The 27,292-nt window shown below is 32.2% G+C and overlaps 1 protein-coding gene across 1 annotated transcript; it reads right to left on the bottom strand.

Annotated features, from left to right (window-relative positions):
• Nucleotides 1–24: 24 nt before the first annotated feature.
• On the bottom strand, nucleotides 25–23,248 carry LOC136338809 (very long chain fatty acid elongase 7-like). Its single transcript, XM_066281534.1, has 7 exons — nucleotides 23,096–23,248; nucleotides 10,583–10,650; nucleotides 3,887–4,077; nucleotides 2,792–2,872; nucleotides 1,559–1,721; nucleotides 1,267–1,403; nucleotides 25–1,215 (listed from the first exon to the last, which is right to left on the bottom strand). Exons 2-7 carry the CDS (start codon nucleotides 10,629–10,631, stop codon nucleotides 925–927), a joined length of 912 nt encoding a protein of 303 aa, XP_066137631.1. The 5' UTR covers nucleotides 10,632–10,650; nucleotides 23,096–23,248; the 3' UTR covers nucleotides 25–924.
• Nucleotides 23,249–27,292: the final 4,044 nt, after the last annotated feature.

Here is a 27,292-nt window from a genome sequence, read left to right as displayed (position 1 = left end):
CTCCAATCGGAAAAAAAACACAAGTTTCGAAGAATATATTTTTCAAGGTACATATATTTTTGGCAAGAATGGTTAACAAATAATGGTAAAACAACTGGTTCACTGATATAAATGTCCATAAATATTGATTAAAAACTACCAAACATAGGAGCAATTAATTAGCTTTTAATGTTTGTTATCAGAGGATAGTTCTAGGTTTCACGATTATAATTTTTTCTAAAAAAATTATTTTTTGTCATGGTATTACTTCATGTAACAACGCGTTATAGTAAGTAAAATGACTATAATAATTTTTATTGCTCCGCATTATTTAGATGGTTCCTTTTTTATACCAATTGATCGTTTATTATAAAATTCAAAAACAAATAAACTCGCCGAATTTCATTAAAATGTGGTATTGAAATTGAGCAAATACGATATCTATTTAAAATCTTCATAATTATACATGTTTAACGAAGGCCTGCAATTCCAAACCTGATAAAGCTCTATGTACATTAAATTAGCTGGCCCAAACAAAGAACTTCTAGCTTAGCAATGCCATTTATTACACCTCTTAACTGGGACAGACAATCCATACTTCAATAAAATACTATAATAGTTCCATACTAGGAACATAAAAAACCATAATGAATATAAGTTGATGGCAATAGAGTAATGGTTTCAAATCTGCTATTGCTTAGATACTAAAAAGTTGCATGAGTCACATTTTTGAAAAAAATATACCAAGTTAGTACTGGCCAGAACTTCGAGTCTGAGAGACAACAGTTCAAGGCAATGTCCAGGAAATGGCCTGATTATTCCATAGAATAAACTATCACAGTAGTAAAAATTGAGCAACCCAAATTTTACCAAAATCATCTTAACACTTTTACGATCAAACGCAAACCTATCTTATTAAACTATAAACTATTTATACAAAATTGTTTAATTAATTTTAGTTCTTCTATTTTCAATAAGTGAACTATATCCAATATTCCCACCAGTACTATTCCCATTTACTGTACAGGTCCCATTTCTCTCTTTGTCCTCTTTAACACCATCCTGAATGATGGTGGTCTGTGGCTTCTTCTCTATGTAAGCCCTAATATAGAAAGAACCGAAAAGATAGATGAAGTATCCACCCTGGATGGTCAAGAGTATATTGAATATTTTCGGGTAGTTGCAGTCTCGTGGAATTACTTGCAGGTTGTGTACCAGAATTATGACAAATTGCACCTAAATTTTAAAGGTATAAAGGGCTGATTGAGAGAGTATCGCATTATTTACCAGCTGAATTTTGGTGACGTATTTCTTCCACCACAGGTACTGTTGCACTTCGGGCCCTAGGGAGGCGAGGAAATAGTACGAGTACAAAACTACGTGCACGAAGGCGTTGCAAAGGCCCAATAAGGAACCATGACCACCTGGATGAACAAAGTAAGTATTAAATGAATATTAATGATTTAATAATGCTTAGTACTTAAGTATATCGTCTATTTACTGTAAAGTTTCCATCTAAATTTGCTTATAGTGAAAGTTGATAGCACATTAATATTTTCGTATTACTAAGTTTGCTAACCGGGGACAAAAGTCACTCCTATGTAAGAGCACACTGGCATCAAAGTGTGGTGATAGACGTGCAGAAAGGTTACTTGGTTGTACTTTTTCCTCAACACAAAGAAGATGGTGTCAAGCAGATCTGAGAGCTTCAACATGAAGTAGAGCCAACAGGCGCGTCTCATCTGCAATAATTAGTGGACTTATACTTGCGACATAATATGTAAGATGACTCGCAAAGCTATGGACATAGATCGAGGACTTGCAAAAGACCGAGAAACAAGTCGGTTTTTCACAGAAAATATTTTGACACGCTCACGGTTACTGAGATATCAGTTTCAGCAAATGTCTTCAAAAATCTAAAAAACTCCGGATCTTTGCAGTGTCTAACATACAAATTTTTTTTTTTCTTTTAGTGACATCTTAGTAGTAGCAAAAACTTGAATTGAGTGTCAGCTGAAGAAGAGGTGATGCAGGGATGAATTACCCTTAAAATTGAATAATTTTTTAAAATCCTAATTTAATGTGTGATTGAAGCCATATATATACCTATAATACCCATATATATAATACCAATTTTATTGTAAATTATACACTTGTATTTTATAAGAAAAAAAATGCTTTTCCGCAGCCACTAGAAGATTTGCCTTTACAATTAGGCCGCGAGATGTGGTAGAAGAAAGAGAATTCTGCTGGACTGAAGCTTAAACTCATAATCGACATCGCAATCGACAAATCGTAAATTCGCAAAGCTCTGCTAAAATGGAACATAAAGCAGTAACAGACGCCACGATATGCGGTTTATGCAAGACGGTACGCCTCAACATTTCAATATGGACGCTCAGATATTTCTAAACACTTTTCCAAATTGATGGATAGACCGTAAAATAACTACCCTCAGCACTGGCCACTGCGCCCACCAGATTTAATTTAATGTGACTTTTCTCGGAGGGACTTTAAAATTATTTGCACGTAAATGTTCTTAATATATTATTAATCAAATTTAAAAAATGACCTATCTCTAAATCACTCCTTCATCTCAAATTTCTAGCAACTACGGATGTCAATAAGAGAAATATATTTTAAATAATTGGATGTTTTGTGTTAAAACATTCTTGAAAAATGAATTTTTTTCAATTTTTGAGAGGATGCTCTCTGAATTGCAAAAATTTAATTTTTTTGAGGTTTTCTACATGCACCAATTCTGTGTTCATTGTTTTGCGAATCACTCAGTATTTTGGATTTTGAATCTTACCCTATGTGCTGTGGGCGAATTGCTATAATCTACAGGCTGACATTTGAAGCTATACGTGGTAAACCAACCACATTGGACTCCCTAAATTAAAAAAAAACAATTCATGTTATAGTAAAATATTTTGTCGTAAGTATATGCCGTGATTTTATGCGATGAATTAATGTATGCAGCGGCAAGTTTTCGAGCGTGTTCACTCTTGAATAAGTTGAAAAAAACCTGATTATCTGCGCACTATCTACAAAGCTTCGCGGCAAATTCATGCAAATGTGTTAATAATTTAAGTTTGAAATGAAAACTCACTAAAATACAAAAGAAAAAGGTATGCGTTAACACAACAACAAAAGGATCGCTCAATTTGTTCTCAGGGGATTTTTTTCTTTGTTTTTTTGATAAATTGTTCTCATTTTGCCATTAACTTATCATATGAAATCTTTTTAATAGCTGCTAATTTTTTAATTACGGTTTGTTTCCCCTGAGATGCGCGTTCTATGTCGCACAGCCTGGAATTCTGGATCCGTGCGACATAAAAAGAAGTCGCATTTTTACACATTTAGAATATTTTTCCTACTTCTGGGAACAATAGTAATGATTAATGTTTGAGACATAAAAAATACGGCTGAATGGAATATTTTTTATGAATCACAGTTTTGTAATATCCAGACAATATATGACATATACTTGACACACAAAAAGAATTAAACTAAAAAAAATCTTAAGGATCATCCCGGGATGTTGGTCCCCCGGATCACATTTTTTTCCCTCCCATAGACAGTTAGCATAAAACATACTGGATGTGAGAAACAGCCCATATATTGCAAAGTCTAAAGGCCAAAAATGGAGTACGATACGAGCACTATACCTCATGGCGTCAAACGTGTTTTAATCACCGATTACAAGAAATTTCTGTTTGCCAGTCAATATTCAGTGATTATCAATTCCACAGAAAACACATAATGTATGATATCTGCTTTATTCGAATAGGTTTCAACTGCTTTATTGTACTAAAACTATAATGAATCATTTTATAGCAGCAAAACGCAATTGTAAAAAACCCTGTATAATAAAATTTACCAAAAATTTAATTTAAATTCCTACCTCATATACTAAAAAGGCGTTTGCCAGGACTTGAAATATGTTGTATATCTGAATGATCCGGTTTAGTTTGAAGGGTTTTCGGTTTTTCATAAGTCGTGGTCCTATTTTCGTACTGAAAACCATGTAAGCTGCCAGTAATAAAACGAGCTGGGTTAGGTTGCCTACCATGAACCAGTCCTTGGTATAATGATCTGAAAACAAAGTTCAATTTTATAATAATTGAAAATTATTAAAGAATGTTTTAAAGTTTCATCTGTCGCGGGTTAAAAATTGTTCAAATATATTAAGAGATTTTGTATAGTTCTTACATAGAGCGAGTTATTGAACTTAGAATTTTTTACTTCTGAGGCCTATTTGTGGTCGTTTCACAACGTCGGTTCGAAATTGCGACGGGCTAAAAAGTTTTCAAAATTTCTCAAAAATGCTCCAACATTTCTCCAACAAGCTTGCGTGAGCCTGCTAAAAATAACGATGCTCGAACACATTTTCAATCTGCGGCGAATGTTTTAATTTCATTTTGAAAATCTGATTTTACCGTCAATTTCAAAATTGCTTATATGAGCCAAAACCTTCTATGAAAGCTCATATGAAATCTCCAAATATTGTTTTTTTATGTAAAAGATTTATGTATTTTCTCTGAAAAGTCGATTCGGATCTCTGTCTCTCTTAAATATTTTTGTTTTTAAGCTTTCTTATTATTGTTGAAAGTTTTGGATCAAACAGATACAATTCCCAACTCTGCACTAGTGAAATTATTGCTGCAAAATAAAATATTTGATAAAAATCTATGTGATATCTCGTGTCTATTTCTTATAGGTGTATAGCAGATTTAAAGTGGTGTTCTTCATATTTTTAAATTTTTTAATGAACGGGTTACCTGAATTATTCTCTATACGACCAGCTTTTTAATACAGATGTTTTTTTTAATATATGAATAGACGAGGTACTGAATTGAATAGCCCCATTTGATGGACAGCGAATCAATTAATTAACATGTTAATGTGATTATTAATCGTTAATTTTCAACACAGAACTTCATAATTTATTAAGTGCCAAGTTTTGAAATATTCAAAGATTTTTTTAATAAATCGATTTATTTGTGTTTGTTTTGGAACAATTTGTTTGTACAGGAAACGTACACATTGCATTAGGATTTTTAGATTAAGGGCACTCCCGAACATAGTAAATTTTTACGCCTGTGATAAAAAAAACTGAAGTGTGATGTACGGGAGTGAAGCTGAAGTGCGTCGTTTTGGTGCTACTTTCTCGCGGTGTGCAGTTTAGGCAGGTCCCCAACAGGGCTCTTAGATGTGCAGGAGGTACCACAGAACAGTCGTCCTGTAGGATAAGGTTTCTTTCGCAGTAACCTCTTTTGGAAATATATCCCGTTAGTTTCTCTTATAGAGAGGTTAGTAGGGGATAGGTAGTTTCTAGCCATCTCCAAAACTGTGAAGGTTGTTGGATTGCAGGTAGAGTCCCATGATCAGGCATCCATAGAAATAGCTCCCCCAATGAAAGTTCTTTCTTCAAGCAGAAGCTATGTTTTTCTATTACGGAGGAACTCGGTTCTGTAGTTTAGATGAGGGGCTGTACATGGGGTTGCTAAATGAGAAGTTACCCCGCTTATAGACCATGTTACCTGGGGATTGTTTCATAGAAGTGTGATCCTCACGTGCCACCCAATAACGGCAAGCACACTGGTGATTGATTCTTCAAGTCATTCACTACACATTATGTGTCATTGGAGACGCAGCTATCATTACGAGTGAAATGTGAGTTGATGAACGGCCCTCCAGTGCATTTACCCTCACACCACTGCAGTCGAACCCAAAAGCGCTCTTTTATATCTTAAAAGAAATTATTTTCTTAATGAGGTAATTTAAATTCCAAAGATATATTTTTAGCTTTAGTCTCCCTCTTAGTTCAGATTAGATCCTACGGCCCAGGATTTTTATCAGGCGTTCTTGAGTCGTTTAAAAATTTGTAACACAGTCAGCTTTTGAAGGGACTTTTAAAAATTTAGTTCTCGAGAAAAGATTTTAAGCTCTACATCCCGTATGTCTTTAATGCTCCTTATGCCACTGCGGTCCTTGATTTTTATGTAGTTCAAGAAAACTTTTTTTTTTTAAATATTGTTTCGCACACCGAGCTATGGGAATAAATAAAATTACAGGGAATGGAAAACGGTTTTGCCGATCACTTAATGACTTTTAGGTCAATTGTCCTTTCGTGCCCGATGAAGCGTTAGTTTAACGTAGAAAAAATTAACATACATTTCAAAGTCCAAGTTAGTCGTAGAAAAGCTTTTCCTTGCTATTGCCGTGCTTTAATTGTTAAGCAGTATGCTTAAATTTCCCAAGATTCATTAATTACCTCTGATTAAAGTGTCATTAAGGAGACAATCACTTTTATACTCGTAAATACCAATGTCACAGATGTATTAATGGTGTTATATTTAGTGCGAATCTAACAATAGAAAGCAGTTTCAGGCCTTCATTTTCCATAAAAACAAGAATATGTACGTCATTGCTTACAAATACCTCTAATTTTGGATAAAGAAAACCATGCACCTCTACTGTATGTAACATTTAACCTGGAATATCGAAATATCTCGAATACTAAGTATCCTATAAAGAAATGTTTAGCTTCAAGCGTTAATCACTTTGAGGTGCTAAAGTTGATTTCCCTCCATTCTTCATGTGGGCGGGGTGTGGATCAACTTTTTAATTTCGAATAGCAACCCACAGTTTTTTATTCAGATTCGGGTAATACGACTAAAAATAAAAATAATTTGATCGAATCTTTCTTTTAATTCATACTCGAAATCATTGTAATTAATGAAATTAAAATAACGTGTTAAATAGTAACCTTCATACCAAAAAAAATTCTATGGTAATAAACTGTGATAAACACTAACGTAAACAAATAACACATCTATTTTAAGCCTTCTATCGTTAATACTGCTTTACGATGAAGTGTTTGACCGTAGAAGCGAAAATCGAAATGGTTTTGGTGTATGGAGAAATTGATAGGCCTTTAGATGATGCTGTTAATTTCTGGGGCCACTGTTTTCCTGAAAAACCATCATCCCGGACTTCTTTTACTCGTTTGACTAAAAAATTTATTATTAAAGGGAATGTAAATCAGAAGAAAAAACTCGTTCAATTACTGTGTACAGAAAAAAACATCAAATTCCAATTCTAGGTGGTATGATTTGTAATCCACAATTGAGCACAAGAGAGATGTCAGGAATTACTCATATAAGTTTGTGGAGAATGCTGAGGATGCACAAGTTTCATCCTTCTCATATATCTTTACACTATAAGCTCCATAATGTAGAGTTTCAAAATTTTTTAGATCTTTATTAGTCGACATCTGTATAGATAGAACGATTCCCAATTTTTTCCATTGTGTATTATTCTGTGACAAGTCATCATTTACTAATAATGGTAAAGTTAATAGGTATAACATGCACTACTGGAGGGATGAAAATTCACATTGCCCTCAAAAAGTTGAGAACCAGCGTCCTTGGAGTGTCAATGTATGGTGTGGAATCGTTGAAATTAAACTTATCGACCCCCGTATCATTGAAGACAACTTGAATGTTGGTTATGGTGAGCTGCACCGGAGTATTTTGGAAAATGAACTGTTCGTATTGTTCCAGGTCTTAATGTTAGAAGTGCCTCAGAACATATGGTTTCACACAGCTCACGCCATTGAGATGGAACAGTAAAGTTTTAATCACAATTTCAACGGTCGATAGATCTACAGATCTGGCTCAGTGAATTGGTCCACTAGATCTCTAGATCTTACTTCGTCGAATTTCATTTTGTAGAGATATCTCAAAGGTCAACTTTGTAAAGAAATTCCAACGACGTGCGAAGATATGATGCGATGAATTATAAACGTTTGTGCCAATTTTCGGAAGACGCACTTGGTAGATGCGAAGAGTTTTTTAAACCACAGATTTAATGTGTTGAAGTTCAGAGACACCATTTTGAACATTTATTTTGAATAGAAGTTATTCAAAAATTGCATCGAATCTAAAAAAGGATATTATTAAACTTTTCGGTAAATTATTAGCAACAGAGAAATTGAGTTTTGTTTCCTAGCATGAATAGGAAAAATCACAATGAAATAAAATGATGAACGTATTTTTTTCGGGAAATAAAAATGTCGCTAATAGAAATAAACTACTTCGTACATTAAAAATTAATTGGGAATTTAAAAAACTACAAAAATCTCTATTAAAATCCATCATTAACGGATGAAGAGTTTTCCACTCCTATTGATGTCAGGTTATGTATTTTAATAAAATTGGAACACAAATCTTTAATTACCAAAATACTAATAGGTGATCTTTATTTTAAGAACTCGTAGTAGACAGTCAACCAGAAACGTAGGGCGTTGATTAAGGTATTTGCTTGTAACCATCGAACATATGATGAACAACAAATTAACAGATGAACTTCTCCAAGAGATACCTCCGATATTTGAAGGCCTATTTAAGGACTTTTTTAACAAACAGCTGATCATTTATATTCCTAAATTTCTTAATTACCATGTTGCCCGCAACACAGAGACAAAGTGAGAATGCATCAGATTATTGCGTTTTCTAATGCATTTTACTTGTGGTTTTTGTTGCAACAGCTCCAATTACACAATATTTACTTAATCACCGCAACAAATATAGCACCAAGAAATATATGGGTGTTTGAATATGGATTGGTGAACTTGTGGTTATATTAGCTAACCGGGAATGCGCGTATTTTCACAAGATTCAATAATTAATTCTCGAGTATGGAAAAATGATTTTTCGCAAACCAGAAAATATTTATTAATTCCCTTGGTGCGAAATACGTACAGTACTCTAGTAGAGTATAATAGAAATTCATTCACATTAACACCAACATATTTTAAAAGAAACACTCGGACACGTCGATTTAGTTTTAAAAAGCAATTTGTTTTAAATATTAGTCATATTAAATGTCATAATGGTCATTTTTTTTAAATTACGATCCCCTTTTTTTTGTTATAAATATTTAAAAAGCATATTTTTTAAATATAAACCGTAAAAAAAGGGCATTGTATAATTTATTTTTTGAGAAGAACGGCATCGATTTAATATACAAAATTTAGGGAAAAAAGTGAACAAACGATCAAATACGATGTTTAAACTGAACTTAAACTAAACACTGCCTGACAACAAGCAAGATGGTAAATAAATTTCTTTTAAATATTGTCAATAACGTCTGGAGTCATATTTCACGAATCCGTCTTGTTAAATCGTCCAAATTTAAGAACTTAGTGGAATACACATTGCTTTTTGAACATCCTCACAAAACATAGTCAAGAGGTGTCAGCTCCGGTGAACAAACTGGCCACTTTTAGAGGTCCTCTTCGTTTTCTCCAATTGTTTGGGAAACATTCCTTTAAATATGCTCGCACAGGTGCTGCATAATGTGGAGGCGCTCCATTTTTTTGAAATAGTAAATCCGTATTTGGCGGATCGGCTTCTTCTAGATGAGAAGTAGCCAGCACTCGAACTAAGTTTTCTACAAGAGAACTTAAAGATCGTTCTCCAGTTAGAGCACCGTTGGAAAAAAAGAAACCAGAATTTTTTCACGTATTATGATATACCAAAGCCGTACACGTGTGTGATAAAAATTTTTACCGCATGCTAATATTTCTCTAAATTTATAGGAGACAACAAAGTCCGCACACATGCACTTATAGGAGAAGCAACAAAATACGTAACAAGTGGAAAATAATTATCAAGTGTGGAAAGTGAAACTGTGCACTGTCTGCATGTGCGGTAAAGTGAACGCGAAACGCTTGAGATTTTGGGAACGTTATATTACTAAATTGAATCATGAACTCTAATGAGACAAAAAGAAACCTTTAGTGTTATATATAAAAATAAACTTGTTTATACCTACCATTAGTACAAACCGCTGTAAAATTAAAAAAATTGACAAAGCATCTTAATGAACATATAAATTTTTCACATACAAGATTAATATTTAAACTGCGGATATTATATAAAAGTTTATTAACACCAAATTTTAAACATAATTGAATAATATAATTTAACATATTTGAACAACATGATGAGTAATGTCATTAAAGCAAGTGGGCAAATACAAATTATGGAATAACACACCCATCGCTTGGATTGTCAAATTACGCTAAAATAGTTAGAAAAATATTTGTTTAAGGAGGTTAATTGAATTGCAAAAAATTTATTTGCCGAGGTAATTTGCTAATGGTACTAACCTCTCAAATTAAATGTACAGAACTATGAGTATATAACGGGAAATTTTAATGCGCTGAGAGCTGTATGTGTATAAAATTTTTTTTTAATCACTTTTCATAAGCGATTTATGGCGAGTTTGCTGTAAAGATAGAAATTCTTTATAGTAAAGACTCTTCGGTACTTAATTATGTCTAAGGTACTTTATGTTCTTAATGATACTAGTCAATGTCGTCTTCATTTTTTCCTTTCCTTTCAATTCCTGGATTTTTGCATTCTTCGAATGCTTGAGATGATCACGCGTCGAAATTGATTCTGTTTGAGAGCTATATTTTCAAATTAAACACTAAATCTCATGTGGTTAGGTTAATGATTTTTAATTCGATTTAAGTACCGACACACGTTAATTTAGAATAAAGTGTGGGAATACACATAACACTTACCTTGATGATCTCTCATAAAATTATTGTACCATCGAACAGTAGTTGCCATTTTGATTGGATTTAAGCACCTGCAAAGAAAGGTAAAATATTACATAACAAAATCATGAAAGATGAAATTAACTAAATTTTTCACCTACATGATTTCATAACCAGTTCGTTAATATTTCTCAGCTCTGGCTAACATTTTCATAACTAACTATTACAAATTTTAACATTACATAGACATTATATGAAATTAATTGGCACTTTTACAAGATCTAATATAATTATGAAGATATTTCAGACAACGAAAGTATGCTGCAAAATAATAAAAAAAGTGCTAACACATCCATGGCCAACAACGCACTATTTTCGATATACAGAGTAGCAAAGTTTCACACTTTTTTTTAATTTTGCGTTTTTCTCAGGTATGGCTTGAGTTAAGTTTTTTAATTTAATTTTTTAAAATTAAAACGTAATTATGAGAAAACCTGAAATTCCGTCATGACATCTTAGATTACAATTCGAAATAAGATAACTATTTTTGTAAAATCTACGAAAAAATTGAAAAATGCGGAAATAATGCAAGAGAGTAGAAAGCTAAAGAATTTAAATTTCTCATCAGTATCAGAATATATATAAGATATTCCAAAAAAAGATACAAAGCATAAAATAGTACATGACTCAAAAGACATAATACTCTAAACATATTGACATATGCAGGCAAAGCGCAAAATATGAGAAAAAATGTGAAGCTTTGCCACTTTAATGTGGAAATGGGACATTTTTGATCACAGGTCTATTAGCATTTTTTAAATTATTTTGGAGAGTACTCTCACCCTTGAAATATCTCCATGATGATATGTTACATCCTACATTGTTAACCTATTTAAAAATATTTTAACCATTTTTCCTTTACTTCTTTGGCAACCAAAACTACCATTCATATATTAGTGCGTGCTGTTGCAGTATGAGGACAATATTAAAAAGCCTGTTTTTGCAAAAACTGCTTTGGAAATAACATCCATATTTTTGTTTAATCAATGCATTTTTAAATAGTTTAACTAAATTTCTCCTAAAGCTACTTATAGTTTCAAAATTGGTATAAGTTTATTGACAAAATGTCTTTTTTAAGTGAAGAAAAGCGGAGTTTGCTAGTAATTTTTACGCTTCCCATCGAAATGTGCGAATTACTACGGAAACCTACATATAGCGTTATTCAGGAAAAAAAACAAAATTAATTCAAAATTACTTTCTGCTTATCGAACTTTAGTTGAATTATATATTTTTTCTAATTTCTAATACGTTGGCCAGTATGTTCGCCAGATCTTTCCCCACGGGATTATTATTTCATCATTGTGTTATAGACATCACCACGTTATAGAAAAGCAAAAGTTGTAATGATGAAGTGTAAATCAATTTGAATTAACTCGTCATATAAGATGTCAAAAGAATAAAAACTTTTTTTTTTATTTCAATTTTTTTCGAATATCTCCAAAAGTCATCGGTACATATACGTCTTTAATTTGTTATTTCTGCTCTTGCAATAAAGACACTTATATCTAGACATGAATAATCACTCATTAAAATCGAAAACAAAAAAAAATGAAAATGTTCCAACAGGGTAGTTGAAAGGAAACGGAATCGGATTCGTCTAGTTTCCTTTGCAAGGCAGTGATAAATTAGAATATAAAAAAAATATGATAAAAGTATGATTTTTCTTAGAGCAAGTTCATTCAAGTTAAACAATAATTTTAGTCGATTATATAAAATACTCTATATATAACTAAAACAAACATAAACCATGAAAAGCCAATAAATAATCCGTTATCCACCGTTACTATTACAACTTAAAAACATCAATGAGCTGAATTTTAGAAACTATGAATGATAAATGATAAACATGACTGCCAATTATTACGAATGGTAGTCACCGACACAAGATATTTAAAGGAGCAATACTAGAATATATTATTACTTAATGCATTTGTTGAGGTTGAATTTAATCAATGCCGGTAACCAGTACTTTCATTTATGAATTTATGTGTTAAGTTCAGCGTTATGTGACCTAGAATACGGTAGAATGACTTGCAAATTAAGTGAAATTTTCAAGTTTGAATGTTTGTTTTGGTCAAAAAATGTATTATGATGAAGGATCATACGTTTCTTTAAACATAATTACTTAGAATTTTCCATGTAAATGTCAGACAAAATTGTGTCAATACCCGGATGGGTGTAATCGAACCATCTTTCTTGTGCAACAACCGACTTACATCACACGAGCAAGGAAGGACCATTTAAAAACTTCTTTAAGAGATGTATCTTACAGTAAGAACAATTATGATTACATACTTATACAGTATAAGTGATTTTGGCCCTGACACAAATCGGTGTGTTTTATTTGTTGGGATGTACATATGTGCAAATTAGTAACGAATTCAGATTTTTAGATGTTAGAACGATTTGGTAATATTGCGGAATTTCCGCCAGGAGTAATGAAGATTTAACATTTATTATCATTTTAAAAATCTTTTAGTGTCCATGCTAGACGATAATCAAATATAAGTGAATAACAAACAAGAAGGTAAGAAAATTTACACTTGTAAACACATTTATTAAAACTTTATGAGTAACAACCTGAACCTTCTTTAGGCCACATTCTGCTTGTAATGGGCAGTGTCGCCATTCGCAGCAGAATTCCGCTACCATTTACCGTGGCGCTTATGGCGCCGCGCCGAAAAATATTGTGGAGCGTCCAATATAAAAAAAAATCGAATAGTAACTTTACCCAAAAGATAACACAAGGCTACTGTATATGCTACAAAAATAACCTTAACTTTCTACTTAAATATAAAAAAAAAATTATAATTACTGGTCGATGAAGGCGGCAGGTAGCCGGGGGTTACCCGTTTCCTTTTGTTTAGTTGATTGCGGCCTTTATCGATTGCCGATAAAATAACTAAAAAGCATACATAGCTTTGGCTGATTCTTTTAGCTTGAGATTTTTAATTATAAAGTTACAAACCGTTCAAATCAAAACGCCTTAAAAAAAGAATGTATTAACCATTATTAAGGAAAGCATTGTCACTTATGATAATTACTGTTAAGATCAAGATAAGGTGTCTCGAAACTCGATCCCAAAATAGAAATGAACTCTCGGTCTCATACGACTGTGATTTGCACAAGACTTATTTGAGCTGATATTTGGTGTTAAAAACGAACGATTACTCTTTTAATGGATTTATTTAAATGGGATTTTTAAAAGTGAATTTGCGAAAGGTACGAATATTTAATTTTGGTCCAAATATTACGTTGTATTTGCATATTGGGTCGTGAAATTGGTTCACTCACTTCAATCATGAAGCCGGTTTCTTCGGTGGTGATGATAACTTTCATTACAAGCTCATACACCACTATGCTATTCTTATATTTTCTATGATTTACGAGATATTTAAGTAATTCATTTAAAATGGATTGCTCTGTAAACTCATATTTGAATTCAAAACATTTTTAACGCTGCATCGGAAAATGCTAGTGGATAATAATCATTTTACATAAACGGGCAATGCTAATAAAGTAGATTTAGGATGATTATTGTTATTAGTGCATCGACCTTTTATATCTCTCGTTCTATCTCCACGGGGAAAGGAACCCACCTGGCCAATTGCATTTTACGCAATATTATTAATATTGGAAATAAGCATATAAAACGTAATATTATTGAAACTTAATCACTGATGACTGCAATACTTACATAACTGATTTAAGATTAACATTATTTTTTTTTATTTCTTCTTATTAAAAATACGAAAATTGCCAATTTTCAAATAGATCTAATACTCAAATGTGATTTGATTTAGTGTTACGCAAATTATATTTTTATATATGCGTAATTTTTAAGTTAATTAATAAATAACGCATAAGTTACTGACGATTTTCCACAACAATAAAATATTATTTTTAAGTATTTGGTATGGCAGTATTTACAAAGGAATATTTTTAACGAAAAAAAGGACCAACCAGTTTTGGAAGGTAAACATCATAAGTAACTTTGGCAGAATATTCGAAGAAATTAATTCCCCATAATTTGCTCACGTAATTATAATTATTAAATGTTGTATGTGTGGTGTAGGTTTGAGATTTTCCACTGATTGAGTTTTAAACACATAATAATTTGACATCATTAACTTGTTTCTAGCATATGTATTTAATAAGAGAGTTTGTGTCGTAATGAAGCGTTGAAATCTCCACAAATAAGTAACAATTATTTTACGCTTTCATTTCAAGACCACAGCAATTGAAGTTATAAACAATTAATTATCTAGCATATAGTAATGATAAATTGATGTTATGAAATTCATGATTTTAAAAAATTCTGTTTTTTTTTTTAAACGGGTAGTTTTGCATCTCTGTACAATTTTATCTAATAGATAAACTTGGAGTTTTATTTCCAATTTTGGATTAAGTCTTCAAAGCTTTTATCTGCAGAGTATTCCTGAACTATCTACTCAAATTTCGGGCAGTGGGTCTACACATCAAAATTCTATAAAAAATGCAAGATAGAAAATTTTAGAAAAATCTGCCTACTTCGAGGAAATTTCATTATTGTATCTTTGAAGACATGTCGTGTTTTGTACTCTAAATGCCCTTGTATCTTCCTTTGCCCTGTCGCTACAAATATTTTCACAATAGTCATGAAAAACCACTTAAATTTAATATTTTAAACAATCATTGTGAGTTGAATTTATTTTCACTTTGCTGACGTTTCAGGAGTTTGAACATAAAACTTTTTTTATTAAATTTTCAACTTTCCACTCCTCCAAAAGTTTTACCATCTTATACAATTCACACTTAATGAAAAACATCTGTAACCAAGGACCATTCAACCGGTTTAATGTTTCATAAGTTCATAATAACCTTGCTTTAAAAAGAGTGAGGAACGTATCAGTTATTGAAAACCACTTACACAGAGAAAAACTGTATTTATAATTATGTATTTAATTATTATGTTAAAAATTGTATTAGATAGTTTCCGGGTCAATAAGTTTCTTTAAAAAAAAATTTGATACCGTTGATAAGAAGTTTGTAAAAATTGAGCTTCTCAAACGAGCCAAGAAAATTTGTAAACGGTTTTTCCGTTTTAAATGAAATTAGTGAAGCAAATCTGTTAGGGTACTTTCAATCCTATCCAACTAGTTCCTCACGGACACTAGTGCAAAAAGCAGGAATTAGTTATGGTTCTGTGCGGAAAATTCGAAAAAGAAACACATATACACCTTTGAAGTATCAGTAAATGCAAAAACTTATTGAAAAATATATTTTTAAATCGGTACAATACTAAAAACCATTTTTTGAAGAACATACCCTGGACAGACGAAAATTCATTTCCCACTAAAAAAAAAACAGAAACAAAATTGTAGCTATTGGTCGCAAAATAATTCGAGAATTGTTAATGAAAGACGGCAGGAAGAAAACGAGTCCTATTAGACAGATACATTTTAGGTATATTATTTTTAGTTCAAAACCTAACGGGAAATCTACACTTACAACATTTACAACACAAAATTACAAACCACATTGACGATTTGCCTCAAAACGTAGGAAATAGCCAAATTTGGCAACAAGACGGGACACCTCATATTGTGTTAAGGAAGTCGAAAATTTTATTCATCTTCAATATCCAGAGTAGATTGAAAATGGGAGAACAATAGCTTGGCCAGCAGATATCCCTGATTTAACGATGTTGGATTTTTCTTTGGGACATATGTGAAAAGTAATTTTTAAGAAACTCAATACAATGACATTTAAGAATAAAAATTAATAATAACAAACGTTGTCCAAGAATTAAGACAAAAACCAAATTAGAAACTAGAAATCGTCATTAATTCTCTTAGATATACTATTAAAGTTTATCAAAAATGCGTTGGAAAACAGAGTGTTCCCCTTTAGAAACTCTTCTAACAAATAGGGGCAGATAATTAATCGTTATTTGTTTTTAATTATTAAAAATTATTTTGCTTAGTTATTCAATAGACCTGTAATAAAAGAATAAGTTTATGATATTCTATTATAAAAAAAATCAGTCCAACACCCTGTTTTAATATTATCACTAACATATGCAAGGTAAATTGCTAAATGAAAAGGCCGTTAAAGGTCGTTCGAAAACTATTTTCAATTTTTATATTGACATACTAAGGTGGCGATAAGAGATAGATACACCAAATGTTATATAAAATATGTTTAGAATTTTTCTAAAATACGAAAATGAGAAAATATGCATTAAAAATTCAAATCACGTTAATAAACGTCAAAATTTGAGAATTATGAGAATTTATTTTAAGTTTACGAAAAACTTGTAAAGGAGTCCTAGAGAAGGGTCTTTGTCACGTAACGATTTCTTTAAAAACAAAGAAGTTATTGTAAAATGACATATTGCCAAATCAAACAGATCGCTCCGTACACACTGTATAAAAAATAGATTCATGCCATAATTAATTTCTATTCATTAACATTTTTTTAACGAATACTTTCTTCAGAATACGCAGAATTTCCGCCAGCGATAGATCACCATTGTAGGAAGCAATTGCCAGAATTGCTCTTGATTATCGTAATATGAATTGATTCTAAATAGATGGGTAAAAGCCCTCAAGCACGCGAACACTGATGAAGAATTTTCACTGAAACCCAACCTGCCATAAAAACAACTGTAATCAATAGTTACGACAAACGCTTGCAACAATTTTTTTTAAAGCAAAAATGCATCAAACATTGCAATGCTTTGCTAATTCCGCAAGTCAAATTTAAGCAATTATTGATGCCATTAAAATTAAGTAATTATTCAATAGATATTAAGGCATACCTGGTACCAGACCGCCCACGTTGCATGTATTGCAAGCAAATGTGTGTTTATTTAGACGTAATAAGAATTTCACAGGATCCTAAGGAATTTTGACGACTACCTTAGAGGAGGATGTTTAATTTAAATGGAAAATTATGTCGAAAAAATATATATTCCATTTGCTCTAAGAAAGTGTTTGTTACCCAAGATTTATAGATAACTTGATATTATTTAGCGAGAAACTTACATTATTGTTAAATATTTTTTTATAATATAGCCCATTGCAATTAAATATTTTTAATAATTAATAATTTGCCGAGGGAATATAATACGTAGTCAGATAAGTTGTAATTAACATACAGTCAAATAGCAACTTGATAGTAATTATTTGTCACAAAGAATAATTTTTCATAATTAAATGAAAAAATTGCATAATTACTTTATATTTACCATAGCCACCTAAATATTTCGGTTATATACTTTAAACTATGTATGTCAAGTTTCTTACATATAATGGTCGTATGAAATTACGCATGACTAATGGGGCGAGCATATCTTTACATAGAAGATGTAATAGATTTGCTACCTTAATTTCGACGAATTCACTTTAATTAGTAAGTAGGTAATTCAAATAATGACTTGCTTTCTGTATAATATTGACTATTCAAATTGTTACGCAAATATGTATTTGACTTTCAATAAAGTGCAAAGCAAAACATAGAGGGAAGAAGCGGTGAAGAAGCCCCGTTCTGATTACATTCAACATTTCGAAATTCTAGTATATATACAGGGTGTCCCACAAGTGTTTCATTATATTTCAGTGGGTAATAGTACATTGAAAAATAATATGATTCCCCATATTCCAATAATGCTTCATTAAGAAGATACAGGGTGTTAAACTTAAAACACACCTGGAATATTTCAACGTATCAGAGTATCAATGAACAGGCGAGCTCAATTATGTATTGAACAAAATGGCCACCAATTTGAACAATTTCTATAATGTTATAGCAAATTAATAATATTTAAAACAAACTTAATATTATTAAAACCATTTAGAGAATATCGTGCATATAGACGGTATTCAATTTTTTACTGGTAAACGATACGTCGGACGAAAAAGAGTCAAGTGAGCATTTTTCTTCTAAACGAAATTAAACTTCTAAAAATAATTTTTATTTTGATAAAAAGCAGTGGCGCAACCATATTTTTCTTTAAAAATGTGCTGAGAGGTGTCCGTACGCACGTCACTGGTGAAACGAAAAATAGCCCTTTTGCATAAATAAATGCCTCTACATTAACTCTCAAAACATGCCAAATTTCACTTACATATCTCAAACGGTTTTGAATATATCAATAAAAGTTAGATTTTTTAAGTAAAGTTTAACACCCTGTATCTTCTTAATGAAACATTATTGGAATATAGTTTATATAGGGAGTCATATTATTTTTCAATGTACTATTACCCACTGAAATATAATGAAACACTTGTGGGACACCCTGATTATATGTATATATTCTGCAGTAAATCATTTACGCATGTGCGTGCTTTGCATACTAATATGAGTCTGAAAACTTCAATTTTCACCCACTAGTCAAGCGATATTAGTTGCAGATTAAAGTATCCAACGAAGGAGGTTACAATGTTATTCTGTAAGACTTCGCTCAAGTGTTTAGGCATCTCTTCATCACATATTCAAATATTCCTGTTGCGGACTCCTTTTTTGTATTAAACTATTCATGAAAATTGCGAGATGAAAACATTTACGATGGCAAACGGGCATCATTTTAAAGACCACAATTTTCTCTGAAATAATGACTTATGTCACCTCTTCCCCATCTCTTTTCTACTGCAGCCAATGATCCAAATTGCACCGTTACAATCTACAAACTTGCATACATCACAATCTACTCGTGAATACTTTTCACATGATTCCATTCAATTTGTTTTTCAACATACGTCCATCTGCCATCTTCAGCTCTAAGAACACCAAACCATGGAAAAAAATGTCTTTTCTTTCATGGTTTGATTGAAGATTAATATTTTCCAAAAATAATTGGAATTTTAACGGACAATAGAGCAATTTTGTTGCGCCACACACAGACTCTACTCTTGCAACTAAACATCACTCTGCTCAGAGCTGCGCTCAAATTTTATATTTTTTGTTGCTTCGAACTTGGAAAATTTTAGTGTTTCGAGGTGAACAGGCAAAGAAATTTAGTTAGTTTGGCTCAAAGGCTCAAATAGCTTCAGAAGTCCTGGGCAAGTGTTTTACTCGTTTGGAGTTTAAAGGTGCAATGTGATGTGTACAGAAGGAGTTTCGAACCATGTTTAGATGATTCTTTGACCTGTTAAAATGAATCTAATAATTTGGCACGTCAGGAAGACAACATTCAGTGAGGCAATGTACTGTCATGAACATGTTTGAGATGTAAAGTCCGTAGCGTCGTCTACGTTGATGACGCTACAAACATAATCAGGATGCATATCTTTGTTACAAAGAGCCAAAAAGAACCGGGCAAAATCCCGTTGCGATCTTTTATTTTTTCAAAGTTTACTAGTATTTACCAAATTGTGAAAAACTACAAAGAAAACATACCGATTTTCGAGCTTTTCGGATGACTGAAAAAATGTATAAATAAAAATAAAAGAAAAAATTAAAACAAAACAAGTACGATTATAAATCTAAATCTACCCGACCTGTCACATAGATGGCATTTTTTTTGTTTAAAATTTGCCTATTGCAAAGACTGAACCTCAAAAGCTTATGTCTAAAGATTGAGGGTGTTGCATTGATTTCGGTTTATTTTAGGGGTATTTTTAGTGAAAGCTTTTAGATTCGATTCAGGACCATACTTTCATTTGCTGAAAGGTCTTAGCTATTCAGCATCATAGCAAAGTTAGATTCTTTTCTGAGGGAATCTAGTCCTTCCTTAACAACTGTAAAATATTGGGTGGCAAAGTTTAAACGCAATCGTATGAGCTGTCATGACGAAGTTCACAGTGGTTGACTCAGTCATACTCCAGATCTGATCACTTCAGATGTTTTCGTGAAAAGTCACAAAACTGCACCGGAAAACCGTCGGCTGAAATTGCACGAATTAGCAGAAATGATAAATTAAAAAAGTACTGAACATCGCATTTTCACAGAACAATTCGATATGAGAAAGCTGTGTGCAAGATGAGTGCTGCGATTATTCACCATTGAACAAAAACAGCGTCGTGACGATATTTCACGGGAGTGTTTGGGAAAGTTTCGTGGCATTAAAGCCGAGTTTTTGCGTCGATTCATAACCACGAATAAAACATGAGTTCATCATTTAACACGTGAGACGAAAGGGCAGTCAAAACAATGGATTCAAAGGGAGGAATTCGCTTTAACGAAGCCGAAACTCATTCCATCTGTAAAAGAAGTGATGACGTCAGTTTTTTGGGATGCACGTAGGATCATTTTTACCGACTTTTGGTCTAAAAGAAAAACAATAAACGGGTGATATTATATAAGTTTATTACAGCATTTGAGCAAAGAAATTAGGAAAAAGCGACCGCATTTGGTGAAAACGAAAGTCTTGTTTCAGCGAGACAACGCACTAGTCCACACTTCCGTCGTCGCGAGGATCAAAATCGATCAATTTACTTTTGGATGATTCCTCACTCACCCTATATGTCTGATTTAGCCCCTTCAAATTATTTTCTATTTCAAAAATACGGTTCAGTGAAAAGAGATTGACAATAATGAAAAGGTGGTGTCGGAGGTTGATGCCCATTTTGAAAGATTTGGAGCTTCTTCATAGTACGTCGTTGAGGAAAGTGTATTAAACTCAAATGAGACTAACGAAGTCTCCTAAACATTTCTTTATTTCTCAACAGAGAAATAATGAAATGTTTTCCAATTTTTTTTCAAGTGTTGGGTGGGGTATAGTTGGAACTATCCTCGTACGTTCGGTTTGATTCACCGGGGCCTTTAAACATTGTCATAATGAACGCTTTATTTTTAATTTACACAGTACTAACATTTAAGGTATACGATCAAAACAAGCACCCTGAGTTTGGGCTCAGGTCAGAGACAGTTTTAAACTTAAAATTCACTGCAGTCTCCAATCTAGAACTGTCATTATCTTTTCACTTTTAGAATACATTATCGCACATGTAGGTATACAGTAGTTATTGTTGCAGACACGAGCCGCAGCGGGATCATTTATATCCATCGCACCATAACATTTCAAATAAGAAACCCAATACAAGTGGTTTTCCTTCAGCTTACAATGCAAGGTTAAGGGGTCAATAGGATGAGGCCTGAGGACTAGTTTTTCCCTTACTAAGAACGAGTTAACATCATTAAATATTTTAATGTTCAATTGCAAAACGTTGTCCCACCCCTACTTGCTCTTTGTGCGAAACAGGTACTTCTACGTATGTAGCACTATTTTTAGTAAAAACGTAAATTAGATATATTAGTTATTATGCTTCCTACCTAATCTGTGGCATTCAATTAATAACACAAAGCGTACTACAAAAATCAAAACGGAAGATAATTATGTAAATAAAAAATTTTTCGAAAATACTGGCAAAGTCAAAATCATAAAAGTCCGTTATGTTATACATGTATTTTTATGTTTTTCACATTTTTTTATAAAAGAGAACAAAAAATTTGCAATTTTGATGTGAACTAAAATGCCACGAACATGCATGAATACATTGTATGCATAGTAGACCTCGTTTAAAGCAAATCAAGGAGAGTTTATAGGGATTCGAAGTAAATTCGCCAAAAAGTGAGTCATTTTATTAATAAAGTTTGTTTATATATAGGTTGACGAAGATATAGATTGACAAAAGTTGATTTAATCACACCTATACAAATGTGTTTTGGATCTACAAAAATTCTGTGAAAAATCGTTTTGGTTTAGCTTTCAGCTGAAAAATCGTATTGCAGTTACACCAATTCCCAGTAACCCAATTTATTTTTGTCCTAATCTAAAAGATTGAATACAGATTGTATTGAAACAAAAACTGAATTAACCAGTTAAAAATAACCCTCGTATAATCATGTTTATAAGTAAAGAATAGTCCTATAAGCCAAATGTCGTAACAATCACAGCTTCAGGCACAAGTAGTTAAGATTTAAAGAATTCTCGCTAAAACATCTATTCACATTGAGAACGTTCAGTGCTTTTAACGTTAGACGCAGAAATTATTCCGGAGATTATGGAGCTTAGGTAGTACGAAAAGAAATAGGTATTGTAAAATTCCGATTTGTCGAGGTGGATTTAAGCACTCAGATTAATAAATTGTGACGAAATGAACAAAAATTGTGCCCAAAACTGCTCCCTAGTGCTCTAAATAACTTACCCTAAACTAAAATCGTAATAATTTGTCTGCGTCTTACTTAATTCAACTCTTTAACGCACAAATTAGATCTAACAATCACCGTAGAAAATTATTTAAGATTTTGGATGACTGTGACTCGGATTTTCAAACTCCTCGTAACATTGCCAGCAAAATAATTTCCACAAAAATCGATAAATTGACCAATGTTTTATTCTAATTTTGTCGTTTCTTCGTTACCAGAAATTTAAAAATCCAGACCTAAGCGCAACATGAATATCAAAACCAAATTTGCACTAACAAAGAAAAAAAAATAGTTCTCGAAATGTTTTAAATGTTAGCTAAATCTTCAAAAAAACGAAATACTCACTCCTTAATTTAAAAAACCAAAAAAAATTCAAAAACTGTGTATCACTTTGTCCGCGTAAATTTGATCTGTACCCGTGAGAAAGCACCACAACCAGAGGTTCGACCCCTCCGATAGTTGAAAGAACGAATGAACGTATGAATTGGTACTGCAGGTAGTATAAACATTCGGCGAAGTTCGTGGTTGCGGACAACTTGTTTTAAATTGATTTTACATGTGTAGCACTTAATTCCTATCGACAAAATATTAGATATTGATGATCATTTGATAGCAGACACAGTAGAACGTCGACGGTTTCTTGCTAAGTATATCACGTCATTTGGATATTGTTCTTCTCTTGGCTCCTGTTTTTTACATTCAAATATAAATTTTAATGAACTTAACTTCCTTAACTTTTTTCTAGCATTTTGATTTTTTTTTCAAAATTATGTAGAAATAATTTTTGTTTCTCTAAAACTTTCATAGAAAATAAAGTTTTGTTCCCTCATTTAAGAGACGGAAACAGCGGTTTTGCTTTTTTTGGGGAGGAAAATATTTTCCTCCGTATAAAACAGAGATGAAAATTCTATTTTCAATTATACTCATAGATGGATTTTTTGTCTTGTATTTAAGAATGTCTTATGTTTAAGATCTATAGTTCATAGGCACGCCCTAGAAGAGGTGGACATAGTCTTATTTTTTATTACAGTTTCGTCCTCCTTTTTGCCAAATAAAGTATTAACCCATGGCGGTAAAATTGGAAGAAATGAGGAATAAACTCTTTCATCTTATACTCCTCGATTGGGCCGGCGCATGAGGCTTATTTGTCGACAAAATGACAGACTAGGGACACTAAAACATGGCAGCTTTCCGTCCAAAAAATTGTGCCAAATTGTATAGAAATAAAAAATTGTTTTTTACGTCCTTCGGAAGAGCAGAATTAAAATTCCTGACCAAAATCGCATCGTATTATTTTAATATGTTTCTTAACAATTTTAACGCCAACTCCAAGTGGCTTTCCTAAATCTAACTCATCTATAAATAGATGCGTCGTGTCACAACCCCGTGCTAGCTCAAATCTAAATTATCAGCCCAGATTATACACAATTCAAAATTTTAACAGCCCAAACCTTAATACTCCTGTGGTTAACAATCTATATCCCACAAGCTCAGGGCAACACCACGTCAGATGTGTCTGGACATTCTATAGGCTTAAGCATTTTCCGATCCAAGGTGATCCAAACAACTTTCAATTAACAGACCAAAAGCCAAACGTTTCTACCTAACAAATATTTTTTAATGAAACCATTCCAGAAGAAAATGCTCTGGTTCTGTGTGATAATTCACTATACAGGAATGAAATTCAATACTATCGTTAAATATCATATCTTTTAAATGATTCCTCAGTGAACGAACTCAGAGATTAATAATCGGTTCGTATGAACGAAACGAGGGAGTCTAAAGAAATGAAAAATTTTCGTCAAACGATACTGTTCCATATTTCAACATTTTCGCAAGTAATTTCAGATCAATTCTATGACGTACATTAGCCGAATTCGTTCCACACTGTATATACCGTAATGATAACAGAACTGAAATAGTTATAGGGAGGAACGGAACGGAAGTGTCTATTTCAAGCTGACATACCAACATTATTAAATATTTATAACAATCAAGATTTTTATTTAGGTTTTTCAATTTTTACACTTTTTTTAATTTTCTTGAAGCCAATTAACTTGACCATTTGAAAATGAAATTACCTATTAATTTGATAAACAAGCAACTATTTATACAAGCAATAACACAATGCACACAATAATGTTCAAAGCATTTAGACAAAATGTCTTTCGCTATTATCCAAACACATTGATATTTATCGCACGAATGATCTTCTCACCTAAACATAAGTATTTTGCCTGATTGTTTGCATTACATCGATGATATCAGCCCTCTAGTCATTTATGACATTTAGCTGATCATTCTAGACATGATATTTTAAATGGTCCCAAAGAAAAAAATCCCAAAAATTTAAATCGGGTTACGGGGCAGACCACTCTATTTCACCAAACAAAAAATTCGTAATGCATTCATAATTAAAAATTCAAATTTTCGACATACTATTTACTTGAATTTTAACAAATTCAGAGGATCTTTTTATTATTTTGCTTTTCTGATCGAATTTAATTTTTGTCAGTAAAATATGGAAAATAATTTTTTCTAGAAATTTTTCTTATGTAATCTCATTAAAATTTGGCATGTCTGCATCTGTAAATGAGTGTTAATTCCATAAAATGATTCGAAAGCAAACAGTGGCATTTGAAAAACTAAAGTTGCACTCTCTTGGAATGTTATAAAGAAAGAATATTATAAGCAATTATAAATAAGGAAAAAAAGTTCAAGGTTATCAGAAAGTGACAACAATCTAGCCTTGTAACTTTTGCTTGAAACGTGTTTTGATAGGAAATGTTATTTAAAAAGTTATTGCCATTATTCCATATACATGACGGACCCTCTGAAGAATTTTACTATAATATACAATTCAAATAAAAAGATAATTAGAAAAATACCAGTAAACAAGTATGACTAAATGGCGTCGAGGTTATTGGCGATCCCAGAGAGTTAAATGACTTATTTATACCAGCTGTTTACCGCACGCTGTACACCATTGTGCAACTATAGAAATTTACAATGAACTATTATTCGATTACAATATGTATGATTTATGCACCTATGATTATACATCTTAAAATGCGAATTTAGAAAACGTAGAAAATTATCAGAGCAATAATATCCATAAGTTGATACGCACATCATACATGAAAGCAAAGAAAAAATCGCTATTAAAAAAAGTGTGTAGACGATCTTCTGAAATTTTCCACGAACTGGGAGATAAACTATCTTTTACATCTCGAATTGGAGACGAGATCCAAACTAGAGATGAGACACAGATACATTATACAAAGTCGTATCTTACTTCTCATGGCACTAACTTACCCGAGGAACAATACGAGGAACACCTAGACAAACTACGCACCCAAACATGAAAGCCAAATATGAACAAAATGAAAGTCTCGATTAGCAGAAAATTATATTGACAAAAAAAGTATTCAGGCACTAAAAATTAACCCATTGCAGATGAAAATTAAGAGTGGAGCTCAAATTAAAGCCGATCAATATTCAAAAAGTAACAATCATTAGACAAAGTTACAGCAAGTTGGAAAATAAACGGATAGATTACCAAAAAAAGTCGTGCTAAGAAACCAAAAACTATTAGGAAAAAATCTTTTGAGGAACACCGTCGAGATGGCACTGTACGATCCAGGGCCAAATTATAAGTAAGTAACCTGAATAACCCTCTTTTTCCTATCCGACTAAACTAATCCAGTTTTTTCCAGCCATGCAGCAATTTATTTTTTTATACACTATGAATGAAAAGTCCGACAACCCTAAAATATCTCGAAAAATATACAATTAATTGAAAAATACCTTATATGAAAGTAATAAAAAATCTACCATTCTGCAGTATTTAAAAATATGCAAGGTGCATCACAAGGTAGCAGTGAATTAAAGTTATGTTTTGTTCTTATGAAATCGCAAACCTTTTATGACATTTTCTGATTCTCCCTCGCGTTCGGAAAACAATTCATGTGACATATCCTATGACCAACTCTAGTGATTCAACAGTGATTGCAGGTATGAAGACAACCAAACGAACTTATTTTTATTCGATTAAGTGCTTAAAACGTCCCGATGCGACAAATCTGATGATGTAGATGGTCATTTTAAATATCATTAATGAGGGTGATAATAGCTTGCTTTTTTTTGTCTAATCTACTTAATAATCGTAGAGGTGAAATAAAATGGCTCCTTAGATTACCCGACCTGACGCCCCTTGACTATTTACCATGGGGCCTCTTTCAAGGTAAGTTGTATGCCACGAAATCGGCAGTTTTAAATAACTAAAGGAGAAGGAATACTGGCGAATACCGTCTCATTACTGTTGAAATCTTTGAATACATCACTGAAAAATTCTATTACAATTTGGTCCGTTTTTAAACAGTTGATTAGGCACATTTTGAGCACTTCTTTAAAAAAAAATTATATCACAACTTTTTTTTCTTTAATTCTACAATAATTGTTGAACCGCTAAATTTAGCAATAGAACATGTCATATAAAATGTGTTCAGAGAGAATTAAAAAATGTCATAAAAATTTTGTCAT

The sequence above is a fragment of the Euwallacea fornicatus genome, chromosome 1 (assembly GCF_040115645.1).
Source record: "Euwallacea fornicatus isolate EFF26 chromosome 1, ASM4011564v1, whole genome shotgun sequence".
Classification (NCBI taxonomy): domain Eukaryota; kingdom Metazoa; phylum Arthropoda; class Insecta; order Coleoptera; family Curculionidae; genus Euwallacea; species Euwallacea fornicatus.
This window is presented reverse-complemented; position numbering and strand designations above follow the sequence as displayed.

Bases quoted from the DNA above. Each gene is read 5' to 3' on its own strand.
- LOC136338809 (XM_066281534.1), bottom strand. From the start codon at position 10,631: ATGGCAACTACTGTTCGATGGTACAATAATTTTATGAGAGATCATCAA. The intron at 4,078-10,582 runs GTAAGTGTTATG...CTTTGTTTTCAG, and splicing joins TTTTATGAGAGATCATCAAG to ATCATTATACCAAGGACTGG. The intron at 1,216-1,266 runs GTAAATAATGCG...TTTAAAATTTAG, and splicing joins ACGTCACCAAAATTCAGCTG to GTGCAATTTGTCATAATTCT.